The sequence below is a fragment of the Notechis scutatus genome, chromosome 8, assembly GCF_049901735.1.
Source record: "Notechis scutatus isolate UNSWTSFEM ecotype Mainland chromosome 8, rNotScu1.2, whole genome shotgun sequence".
Lineage (NCBI taxonomy): Eukaryota > Metazoa > Chordata > Lepidosauria > Squamata > Elapidae > Notechis > Notechis scutatus.
In genome coordinates this window covers 6,290,229-6,303,092 of record NC_142016.1, presented here as the reverse complement: position 1 = coordinate 6,303,092, position 12,864 = coordinate 6,290,229, and the positions used below count along the sequence as shown (strand labels likewise).

Genomic DNA, 12,864 nt, shown 5'->3' with positions numbered 1-12,864 from the left:
AGCACCTCCACATGCGATGGCAGCGGCGGACCTGGCTGCCTCCCTTAAGGAGCACCATCTCCATCTCTGCCTGCTTCCTTTTGTTTTGCCCTGGGAGAAGCAGGCAGAGGTGGCGGAGTCGCTGCAGTGACGGTGCTGCTTACGGGAAGCAGCGCATCTGCCACCCTACAGGTCAGAGCACTGCTGCCGCCGCTTGTTGTGCCACCGCCACATGGTAGGGAGAGCTGGGAGAGCCCAGGGATGGGGAGGCAGGTAGGTAGGCCCCAGCCAGCGCTGCTAGTGGGATGGGGCCACGCCAGTGGGGAAGCCAGCCAGCTGAGCCTGGGGATGGGGGGGCAGGTAGGTAGACTGAGCGAGGCCCGGGGAGCCCTGGATATGGCTGGGGGAGGCCTGGGGAGCCCTGAAGATGGCTAGGGGAGGCTCAGGGAGGCCCGGGGACAGTGTGAGGAGGGCTAGCATGACTTGCAGGCTTACCTATGAGCAGGCAGATCAGTGGAGAGACTCGTATCATCTCTGGGCTGCTTCTCTCACCTCTCCCAGCAGAGCAAAAGGCAGGCAGAATAGCTGCCCTGGTGGGCGGGCAGAAGCAGGCTGCAGGCATGTCATGCATGTGCACAATGTTGCGCATGTGCGATAGGGACTGACTGTGTACAACCAGCCTCAGAATTCAAATCAACCATACAGCCTCAACCAATCCACACAAGTGCCCCACAACCAGCACTTCACCTCCCAATGACCCTCACCTGATGTAACCTCCTAATCACAAGAACCATCACAAGACTCTGATGTCTCACACCTGACCCATCAAAAGGCCCTCATTTGACACACCCACACCTAGTCTAGTGAAGTCTAGTGAAGAAGTCTAGTCTGGCTAGTCTAGTGAAGAGAAGGACCAGGGGAGACATGATAGCAGTCTTCCAATATTTGAGGGACTGCCACAGGGAGGAAGGGGTCAAGCTATTTTCTAAAGTGCCTGTAGGCCAGACAAGGAATAATGGATGGAAACTAAACAAGGAAAGATTTAACCTGGAAATAAGGAGAAACTTTCTGACAGTGAGAACAATCAACCAATGGAACAGCTTGCCCTCAGAAATTGTGGGACCGCCATCACTTGAGACTTTCAAGAAGAGATTGGACTGCCATTTGTCAGAAATGTTGTAGGGTCTCCCACTTGGGTGGGGGATTGGACTGGATGACCTACAAGGTCCCTTCCAACTCTGATTATCTATTAAATCTTATCAGCCTTATCAGTAGTTCACTCAGAAACCACAAATAAGAGGATGAAAAGTCCTTCAGTGTAAGGAACTTGGGAAATGAATTAAATTCTAAGTGAGGGAAATCCAGTTGCAAAGATCCCTGCAATTTTATTCAACCTTCTTTCAATAGACTATGTTAAAGAGACTCTGGAAGTGTATTGCTTTTTGTGACAGTATGGTCAAGGCATGTCAATCAATAAGATCTTTTTGGCTATGAAAATATTGCTGGATATAAAAAGTATGTAAGGAAGCTAATGCTAGGTTTTTATGAACACCTCCAACAGACTAGAATAAAACATCTACTGGCACTACTAATAAAGCCAGCCTAGAGCTAGCAGAATTGGATCCCCTTGTTAAATATTTAACCAACTAAACGGTGCCATCTGCAAAGGCCCTGAGAACAGATGCCTTATGCCACCAGGCTTGAAATATTGGACATAGACAACTTAGAACTATGCCGCCTATGGTCTGACCTAAGCTTAGTACACAAAATTGTCTGCTACAACATCCTATTTGTCAATGACTACTTCAGCTTCAACCATAATAACACATGTTGATACAAACTCAAAGTAAACAGCTCCAAACTTGATTGTAGAAAATATGACTTCAGCAACAGAGTGGTCAATGCCTGGAACTCGCTACATGGCTTTGTTGTTACATCCTCAACCCCCCCAAACTTTACCTTAAACTGTCTACCTGTTCTGACTCACAACACTACCGTGGACCTCACTCCTTTTCTAAGGGTTCTGTAAGAGGGCGTGCATAAGTGCACCAGTGTGCCTACCATCCCTGTCCTACTGTTCCCATTTATTCATATTCATTTATTATGTATCTACTTATACCTGCTTATACTTATATGTTTATATGTTATGTTCATACTTATATTTGTTTTCTCAAACATGGTTGACAAACTAAAATAAATAAATAACAATAAATAAACATGAGGTCTGAGAACCCAAAGAATACTTGAAAATGGAATCATTCTTAGGCTGTGAAATTTTCCATATGTAGAAAGCCATGGAAATGGCCTGGAAGCAATTACAAAAATGACCTTCAGAACTTCCAGTGGTGACATCGTGGTGAAGCAGGGGAAAGAGAATGGTTTCCCATGACCCTGATTTTTTTGCTTTGGGGGATCCTTTGGGGGCAGAAAGCATGGAGAGCCATGAGAAATAGAGGGGAAGCCTGGGGGACAGTGAGGTGAAGGGTGATCACCTGCTGCCACTAAAGGAAACTTCTCCAACCCAAAACGAAAGTGCCTGTCATCAAGTTATGGTGGACCCAAGGCCATGACAAGCCACAGATGTTGAGGAAGAGAAGATAGATTTAACAGATTGTGTCATTGTTTTTGATCAGAAAATCCCAGAAATGCAATGGTGGTGATGTTCCATAAGAGTGAGTCCTAGATATTTGTTAAGAGAAGGAAGCTCCAATTGGGGGAAATCCCCGAAGGAACTAGCAGCAACCTGGTGGAATGAGCAGTGAGTCAGCAGAATAAAGTAGACTGAAAGATGGAGAGAAGGGACCTAGGAAGAAATGAGTGGATGTATGGAGAAGGAATCAGAAGGTAGAGGATCAGAGGGAGAAAACCTGGTATCCAGAGCAATGAAACAAGAAGCAAAAGGAAATGGTGGGCATGACACAGAGGTGAAAGAGAAGTGAGTGGGCGGACATCAGACAGAAGAAGATCAGAGGAGGAAACAGTGATCCAGACTGATGGCAAGAGGAGCGGGAGAAGCAGAAGGAATGGAACGTAGCAGAGGGAAAGTGGAGAGAGTTGAGAATTGAAGGAGGAGGAGAGAGGACTATATGACACAGCAAAACTACAATGAAAGACAGTCTTGAGGGTTTTGACAGTGAATGTATTTATTAAACGAAAATTAAGAAAAATTAAGAAAACTTGAATAATTATATAGATATATATTTAATACAAACACACAAACTTTATTTTAATTGTATATATTTAGATTTGATTTGTTTTCTGAGGTTCTCATGGGGTATTTGTATGTGGATCTTTGGTTATTCGGGTATTCTCCCGCGTAAGATTGGAAGTATCTAGGCAACGTTTCGATGAAGTCTCATTCATCATCTTCAGGCTTCTGTCTTCAGCTCTGTGCTTCTCAGAGTGATGTGAGCTTGCAGCTGCTTCTTCCTTTTAACTGCTAGATTTGATTTATATCTATATATACTATAGTTATATATCTATATATTTATACCTATATTTATACCTATTTGTACATGTATATTGATTAATTTGACTATATTGGTTATAGGAATGCAATAGATGAATGTTTGAAGTAATTTATTCTTTAACAAAAGTAAATAATAACAACTAATATATAGATAAAAGGAGATTATTGATTATGTGGTATCAATTGAAATTTGGGTTAAATCTAATTTAAGGTATTAAGATATTAGTTACTAGATATTAAATAATTATATTTGAAAAGAAATATATATTATATATAAGATACTGATTAAAATTTACTAATGAAGTTGGAGTGAGAAGTAAATATTTGTAACTACGTATAAGTATACTGAAAGGGGAAGCTCTGGGTATCTAAATACATAGAGTAATTCAAGAGATTTGGATAATTAACTAAATAGAAGAAAACATTGGAAACAAAGAAAGATGCAGAGTGATTTGAAGTGAAAAGAGATATTTGTTCTAGTCTGGCCAAGGAAGCAACCAAGCTGCCTACCTCACAAAGGCTGAGCTAAAACTGGGGACGCTAAGGAGGAGTAGATAGAGGAGGAAGAGTGTCCTATCAATCAAGCCCAGCCTATCCAATCTAAGCCTAAGCACCTCCCACTGCTGTGGATGCTCAGAGCAGCTCATTGGAGAAGAGATAAATATAGATCAACCTTAGTACAATACAAAGTGGATGGTGGTGTGGGTGGACATAAATAGAAGTTTTAGAAATATGACAAGTGCCACAACAACAACTTTGAAAACAGGAAAGAAAACAACATCCAATCCATCATGGACAGTCTCATCTCCATCAGGCCAAAGATCAATCGAAGGAATGCTGAGCATGGAAAAACAAAGTGTAACATCAAATATACAAACAATACAGGTGATTCAAGAAACTATGATGAGGATGCAGGAAAATATGTCAAAGAACCATGTGGAAATGAAATAGGATTTTAATAAATTGGACACCAAAATAGTACAATACAACAAGCAATTGAGAAAAACGAATAAAAAAACAGGCAATGGAAATTAGATCAGAACAAACTGAAAAAATTGGAATTAGTTGACAAAAAAATGATGGCAATAAATAAGGAATTAGAAGAATCAATTATTCATTTGGAAATGGATCACATAGTATTCTATCTGAGGTTTCAAAATGTTATGGAAAATAAAGGGGAAGACCTATCTTGGCAGAACTGATAGCACAAGCACAACAGAGAGACAAACAAGAAATTCTGCATGAAATGGACCAAGTTTACAGAATCCACACCAACTACTCTAGGCATAACAGACTGCCACAAGAAGTCCATGTCAGATTTGCCAGGAAAAAAGTAAGGGATATAATATATAAAGTAATGAGAGATGAACCTCTGATATACAAGAACAAGGAGATACAAACCCTGAAACAGATCCCCCAAAAAGTAAGAGAACAGAGAAGAGACTATGGATTTCTTGCAATGCAATTGATGGAAAGAAACATAATGTTTCAGGTGGTTAATTCCAGAGGGGATGCTGGTATTGTGGCAAGAGAGGAGGATTAAGATAGATAACTTGGGTAAGGTACAAGAGTGATATGATCAAATCATGGGAGTGGAAGAAGAAAGTAGTAGTAAGGAGGAATTGGAAACTAGAAGCCAGGAGGACCAGCAACAGGAGGCAAGAGAAATAGAACAGGAAGAAGGAAGTAAAGAAGAAACTGAACAAAGGGAAGAAGAAGGAAGAAGATTAAGAACACATGTACAAAGGGACATAAAAACTAATAGAAGACAGAGACCAATCCACAAGTAGAATAATGGAAGAAGAAATTAGGCTGGTATCAATAAATATTAATGGATTAAATTCACCTACTAAAAGAAAACAAATACTAACAAAATTGGCAAAACAAAAAGTAGACATAGTGTGCTTACAAGAAGTTTATATCAAAGAACAATATAGCAAATGTTTAGAACACCCAAAATTAGGAATATTATACACAGCATTAGCAGAATAACAACAGAGAGGAATAGCAGTATTAAGGAAGTAATAAAAACAGTGCATATATATGCCAACACAAATGGAAGAATTTTGATGATTGAGTTAGTGATAGGCTAAAAACCAATGCTATTAGTGACAATTTATGCCCCAAATAAAAATCAGAATGAATTTTACAGAAAGCTACACAAAAAAAATATAGAAACAGGACAGAGAAATATATGTATAGTAGAGGACTATAATGCAATGGTGGACATAAAAAAAGATTACATTAGTAATACAAAAAATAAGAAGAAAAGGAAAATATTGCCAACATCCTTCTTTGATATGACACATGAATTAAATTTATCAGATCAGTGGAGGAGACTAACTCCCAAAAAAAGGAATATACATTTTATTCGAATCCACACAAGTCATGGTCTCAACTAGATATGGTATGGATGAATGGAGAAATAGGGAATGATGTAGAAACCATAGAAATTATGTCGAATATATGGGCAGACCATAATCCCCTGAAAATAATATGGAAAGGAGGAAAAAAATAAGAAGAAGATAGACATTGAATTCCCAAATTTTATATATATATATATATATATATATATATATATATATATATATATATATATATATATATATATATATATATATATATATATATATATATATATATATATGATCAAAAAAGAAATGGAACTATTCTTTAAGGAAAATACAAATCAAAAAACATCATTGCAGATCTTATGGGATGCGGCTAAAGCATACTTAAGATGAATAGCGATACCATATATAGCGAAAAGAAATAAGGAAAAATGGCAACAACAAAATGCATTACAGGAAGAGATTTAAAAAATTAGAAATTAGACTACAAAGAGAACCACAAGATGAGAAAGTGAAGGGGGAAATGGTCTTAGCCAGACATAAATTAAATGTAATAGACCAGGAAGAAAGGATAAGAAATTTGAAAATGGCAAAACAGAACTTTTTTGAATATGTAAATAAACCGGGAAGATGGCTATTTTACAAATTAAAAATAGAAAGGGAGCAAAGGTTAATATAGGAGTTACAAGATGAAAATGGGAAACTACACTACCAAATGGTAGAAAAGAAAAGAATAGTTCAGAATTACTTTGAGGGATTGTATAAAGAGGAAACAGTGGATAAGGATAATATCAAACAATATTTAAGGGAGAATGGCTTACCGGAAATAGGAGAGGAACAGAGATAAATGTTAAACAAAGAGATAACAGCTACAGAATTGAAAAAAGCAGTGCAAAGACAGAAAAGCAATAAAGCTCTAGGCCCAGATGGACTTCCTGCAGAATTATATAAGAATTTATATGAATGTTTTGAACCAGTGATGTTGGAATTGTATAATGAAGTATTGGAATAAGTTAAATTACCCGAATCTTGGACTGAAGCATACATTTCCTTGATACCAAAAGAAGGTACTGACCATAAACAAATTAAAAATTACATTCCAATCTCACTGTTAAATGCTGATGATAAAAAATTTACTACAATAATGGCTGAAAGGTTGAAAATAGTATTGAATGAAATAATATATCCTGATCACAACAGTTTTCTACCTTCCAGATAGATTAAAAACAACACAAGAATGATGTTAAATGTTTTAGAATATTACGAAGCTCATCTGAGGGGGGATCTCACCAGTGTAACTACCGGTTTGGTGATTTTACATTTTGAAAAGGAATTACAACAATTAGATCAAATTTTGATAGGTAAGGAAGAAAAACTTATAGCAAGATTGTTTAATTATTTACCAGGAGTGGAGCTGGAGGAAGAGATAGTGAAAGGGCCAATGATAGCTTGGGCAAATAATATAGGTCGAAGTATAGAATTAGATGATGGGGAAAAATTATGGACCAAAAACCACAAGTTAACATTGTCAACAGCTTATAAAGAAAATCAGTATAAAATGTTTAATAGATGGCTTTTAGCACCAGTGAGATTGGCAAAAATGTACTCAAATACAAAATTAGAATGCTGGAAATGCAAACAGAAGGATGGAACATTTTTTCATATGTGGTGGCAATGCCCCAAAGCCAGAAAATATTGGATGAGGGTACAAAGATGGTTGGTAACCCAAAGATGGTTAGTAAAGATGAGGGTACAAACATGGACAGTAAGAGACTATCATGTTTACCGATCAGATCATGAAATCCATACAGGAGGTGACGTTGTTATCTTCTATAAAAAGTCCCTACATCTAAAAAACATCCAAGTTACCCAGGAGCTTGCTCTTCCTGAGACCATTGTCTGTGAACTGTCCTTAAATATCACATTTCGATTCTTACTATGTTATAGAACCCCTGATTATGAGATTGAACATGTAAACAAGTTAAATTCACTACTAACATGGGCAACATCCTGCCACACACTTTTATCTTTCTTGGTGACTTTAATCTACCTCACATTAACTGGACCCTAAATGAATGTACAACTGAACCCATACATGCAACCTTCTATAATGCTGTAACAACTCTGGGACTGGAACAACTAGTAACCAACAACACTAGACTTAACAACTGCCTTGATCTCATCTTCTGCAATGAATTCAATTTACAGAATACGAATCAAAGAACCCTTTTCCAACAGTGACCACAACATGATTGACTTTTGTCTTAATATACGTCCACACAAAAATCATCATAATGACAGGATTCCCAATTATCATTTTAAAAAAGGCAACTATGATCTTATAGACAACGATCTCTCATCTCTTGATTGGCAATTTCTATTCACTGGATGCAATACTGTTGAAGACCATTACAGCATTACCCATAACAATAAGGAAGTTTCAATCCAAAAAGAGATCACTTTGGTGGAAAAACAAATCTGGTCATGTTGCCAACTTCAAAAGCAGATACAAAAATTTATGCCATCAGATAAAGACTGAATGCACCAATTATCACATTAAACAAGAAGAAAACTTTTTACACACCAATTCTACCCGCACTTTGTACAATTTTGTAAACAACACACTAAAAGACTCAAGGTCCATCCCACCCCTGAAAGGACCTAATGGAAAAGACTGCAATGATGACACCATTAAAGCCAACCTCTTTAACACATTCTTTGGCTCGGTATTTGTAAACAGCAATGGATCATGCCCAATATTTCCTAAAACCATCTTTATCTATTGGACTGGACGGAATATGTGCCTACTTCTTAAAAAAGCTAGCCGAACCTCTAAGCATAATCTTTGAAAAATCTTTCAGGACCGAGCTCTTTGCTAAACCTATGGTCACTAGCCAGAGTCATCCCCATCTTCCAAAAGGGAGACCCCAGCCTAGTTGAAAATTACAGACCAATCTCTTTATGCTGCATCACCTGTAAAGTCATGGAATCAATTATTAATCAATCTATTATCCTCCACTTAGAGACAAACAACCTACTCTCTAATAAACAATTTGGTTTCAGAAAAAAACTATCCTGTAATCTGCAACTCTTACACTGCAAAAACATATGGACTACACAACTTGATCAGGGCAAAGCAATAGACTAAATATACATAGACTTCTGTAAAGCCTTTGATTCAATGGTACACGACAAACTACTCCTAAAACTAAAATCTTATGGTATCTCTGGACAAATGGTCAAAATTGGGAGCGTCCTATCAAATTCTGTACCTGTCAACAGTGGTGTCCCCCAAGACAGTGTTCTAGGACCAACTCTCTTCATACTCTACATAAATGATCATATTAAGAGCAATTGCATTCTTTTCGCTGACGATGTAAAGCTATTCAACACCACCGACAATACTGCTACCCTTCAAAAAGACCTCAACTATGTATCAGAATGGTCAAACAAATGGCAACTTCAAATCTCAACAAATAAATGCTCGGTCTTAAATATTGGCAAAAATAAATAAATCAGAAAATAAAATACAAGCTGAATAGTCAAGACCTTGTTGATGATCCAAACTCTGTCAAGGATCTTGGAGTACTCATCTCTAATGATCTAAGTGCTAGAGCCCACTGTAACTACATAGCCAAAAAGGAATTGAGAGTTGTTAACCTAATCCTGCAATTTTTCTCTGGTAATATCACACCACTAACTAAAGCATACAAAACATTTGCTAGACCAATACTTGAATACAGCTCATCAGTCTGGAACCCACATTATGTATCTGATATTAACACAGTTGAGAAAGTCCAGAAATATTTCACAAGTGTTCTCCACTCCTCTACTCATTGCAGAATACCTTATGCCACCAGACCTGAAAATCTAGATGTAGACAACCTAGAACTACACCGCCTTCGGTCTGATCTAAGTATAGTACATAAAATTATATATTGCAATGTCCTACCTGTCAATGAATACTTCAGCTTCAACCATAACAATACAAGAGCACATAATAGATACAAAATGAGTTAATTTTCAAAGCACTCTTGAAATTGCCACTTAATGAAAAAGGTTAGACTAAAAATAAACAGAACTGACTTCTCCTGGAATATAAGTGATTCTGTCTGGAAGCAGATTCAGAGGAAAAAATTCCCGAAACAAGGCAAATTTTGCATGGTAGATTAGGAATGAAATACTCTAATTTTAGGAATCACTATTTCCGGATCATCTAAAAAGAAGAACTCTAAATATAAGTCTATAGACCACATAACATGGCATAAGAAGTCTATAGACCACATAACATGGCATATGTTTCTAAGGTGAAATTTAAAAAGTACATTATCAATGATTCTATATTAACACTAGCATGTGCTCTTGAAAATAAACATTTTTGAAACATTTTATTCTGTGTTTTAATGTTTTAATTATTTTTAATTTCTTTTATAACTGGTAAAGTACCCAAAGTAACTTTGTAGGGGACATGGGTGGCCTAAAAATTTAATAAATGAATCCATAAAATAAAAACAGTTATTAGAAAAGTATTGCAACTGAAAATCCAGTTTTCTGATATGGGAAAACAAATAATTTCATATTAGTATTCAACTAGGAGGAACAATTTATGTTATATGTTTGTTTTGGTTTTTCTTTTTATGCACATTTTTTCTGTGTAATCTTGTCTAGTTTTATCTAGTTTTGTTTTGCTTTTGTAATTTTTTTCTTTTGCATCTGTATTTTAGACTGCTTTGAATAAAAATAAGAATTTATATCAAAAAGAAGAGAGAGAGAGAAAGAAATAAGGTGCATCTTTTATATGTACCATAACCTGAATTTAAAAGAGGTGGGGCTTCAATGGCATGGCTATTGCTGCCATCTTGAAGTTTGTCACCTCCTCCATGCAGGCACCCCTGAAGTGAATCATCACATTGAAGGGAAACCTTCAATTTGGTCATTATTCTGCATTCAGAGAATGTTGGGAGTTGGAGTCGAGCTGCATTATTTATTCTGCTTATCAATTCTCCAATGCTGAGGGACAATATTGAGAGAAAGGAAAATTAATACATTCGGTACCACCTTCAATGATGGGTAGCTGCTTTTTGAAGCCTTAAGCACTCAGTATTTTTAACTGTCAGTTACAATTTGAGGACTCCTATATGCCAAATTTGACAAGAGAATATAGTAGTCCACACACTGGTGACTTCAAGAAAAAAAGAGAAGAAAAGTGATGGTGGATTTGCCTTATGTGCCTCTCATATTTCAGCCTTCCATAATTAACATTAACACTGGGCTATTTAGAGGGAGGACTTTTGCATTAAGCATTCCTGCCTGTCTCCAGTAGTTCAAGCCCCAAGATGACTGCTCTGCTGTGTTAGACTGAACTTAGACACCTTGGCTCCTGGACTGCCCTTATCTGGACAATATCCTGAATTAGGGTGGTTGCAAACCTTGTAGCAGCATTTAACAACAGCTGAACTTGAATATTTTGAATTTTCATTTGTTTTTATCTTGTTTTAGGAGTAGTTTATTGATTAGTTCAATAACTAACTAACAAAGTTAAGTATCTTTGTAAAGGCAATCTCTTTTTTAAAGAAAGTTGGGTGCCAAGTTTGAGTTCAGACTAGAGCACAATTTGCAAAGTTAGCAGTATGGGAACCCATAAAATCTTTCAGCTCAAGTTCTAACAGTAGATTACAAGTATGCACTGACTTTGTTATTTAGAGGGAGAGTGGATAAGCATAGTTGGAGGGAAAGAGAAATAGAGAGATTCAAATATTCTCTGAGTACTTGCCTGTTCCAGTCACTGGAAGTGAACTCTCAGCTACCTCCAGAAATAATATTAAAATACAAACTATCCAGAGAAATTAGAAATTCTTACTCTTCCTGAGGATAACATTAGTAAAGCAAAAGTTTCTTCCTATGAGACAGAATCTTTTGAGAAATTGTAAGGTGAGTTTGAGCCCAACATTAAATTTTATGTTTCCTAGGTCTGTTCTTATTGAGAATTCTCAATTTAATATTAGTTAGTCCACAGCTCTTACCATGATTTTGACAAAGTCCATCAGCAACAAGTTCAGGTTCAGTTTTTGAGCAGATCTTGGCAAACACTGGGAGTTGCTTCTTTTGACCTGATCCTTGACTCTCTGTTATTGCCATAATTGGGGGTGGCCTTGTGATGCTGTCTTTGTGGGGCACAGATCCAAAAATATTGTTTTGCAATAGATCCTTGATGAGCTTGGTTTCTTCAGTCACCAACTTACTGTCCAGAGTTTTGGTAGTCTCAACACGTTTGAGTGGGAGCTGAGCCAAGAGCTTGGCAATTTGAGTGTTGGAAGCCATTGTATTGTTTCCACTTTCTGTACTTTTGTTATTCTTGTGGATTAATTTTGCAGGGAGTAAAATGCCTGTGACAGTAGACTTGGTGGACAACTGGACATCACAAATAGACTTCAACTTCATATCTCTTTTGTTTCCAATGAGTGCTCTGTAGACGTTTTCCATTGTATCCTTCTCATCTGAAGCCTGGTCCCCATCAGAAAGCATGAGTAGCTGCTTGCTATTTGGGGCCTTAACTGAAGTAACAGGGGCCACTTTCTCATCTTCAGATCTTTGCATTTCTATCTCTGTTGCATTCTCTTGGGTAAGGCTCAAATATTCTTGCTCAACCAACTGAGATATTTCATCTTTGCAAATGCTGGTCTCCAAAGATCTATGCAAAAGAGAAAGAACACATTTATATAGAATTGATTTATTAAGGACTTCCTCCTCATCTTTCCACTGTGTGAACTCAGTTGCTAATTCAATTTAAACAATGTAACATACCAATAAATAAATAAATGACGTGTTACAAATTAGTTAAGGGAATGGCTGTAGCTCAATAGCAGAGTACATGGTTTTCATGCAAAAACTATCAGATCTTAGCCTAGGGAATTTCCAGATGCAGCTGGGGGTAGTATCTTCTAAGAAATGAGTGATTGCTAACCCTAGAAGACCATGTTGGGTGGACAATAGTCAGATTTGTATAAAGCAGCTTCCCACAATTTAAAAAAAATAAAGAAAAATAGAGATAAAACAAAAAACTCA

General features: G+C 37.2%; 1 protein-coding gene across 1 annotated transcript in view; it reads right to left on the bottom strand.

Annotated features, from left to right (window-relative positions):
- C8H1orf94 (chromosome 8 C1orf94 homolog) overlaps positions 1–12,864 on the bottom strand; it is a 46,202-nt gene that overhangs the window by 16,349 nt on the left and 16,989 nt on the right. The window contains exon 2 of the mRNA XM_026673648.1: positions 11,823–12,490. Within this exon, the coding sequence (XP_026529433.1) occupies positions 11,823–12,490 (668 nt within the window). The remainder of the gene's footprint in view (positions 1–11,822; positions 12,491–12,864) is intronic.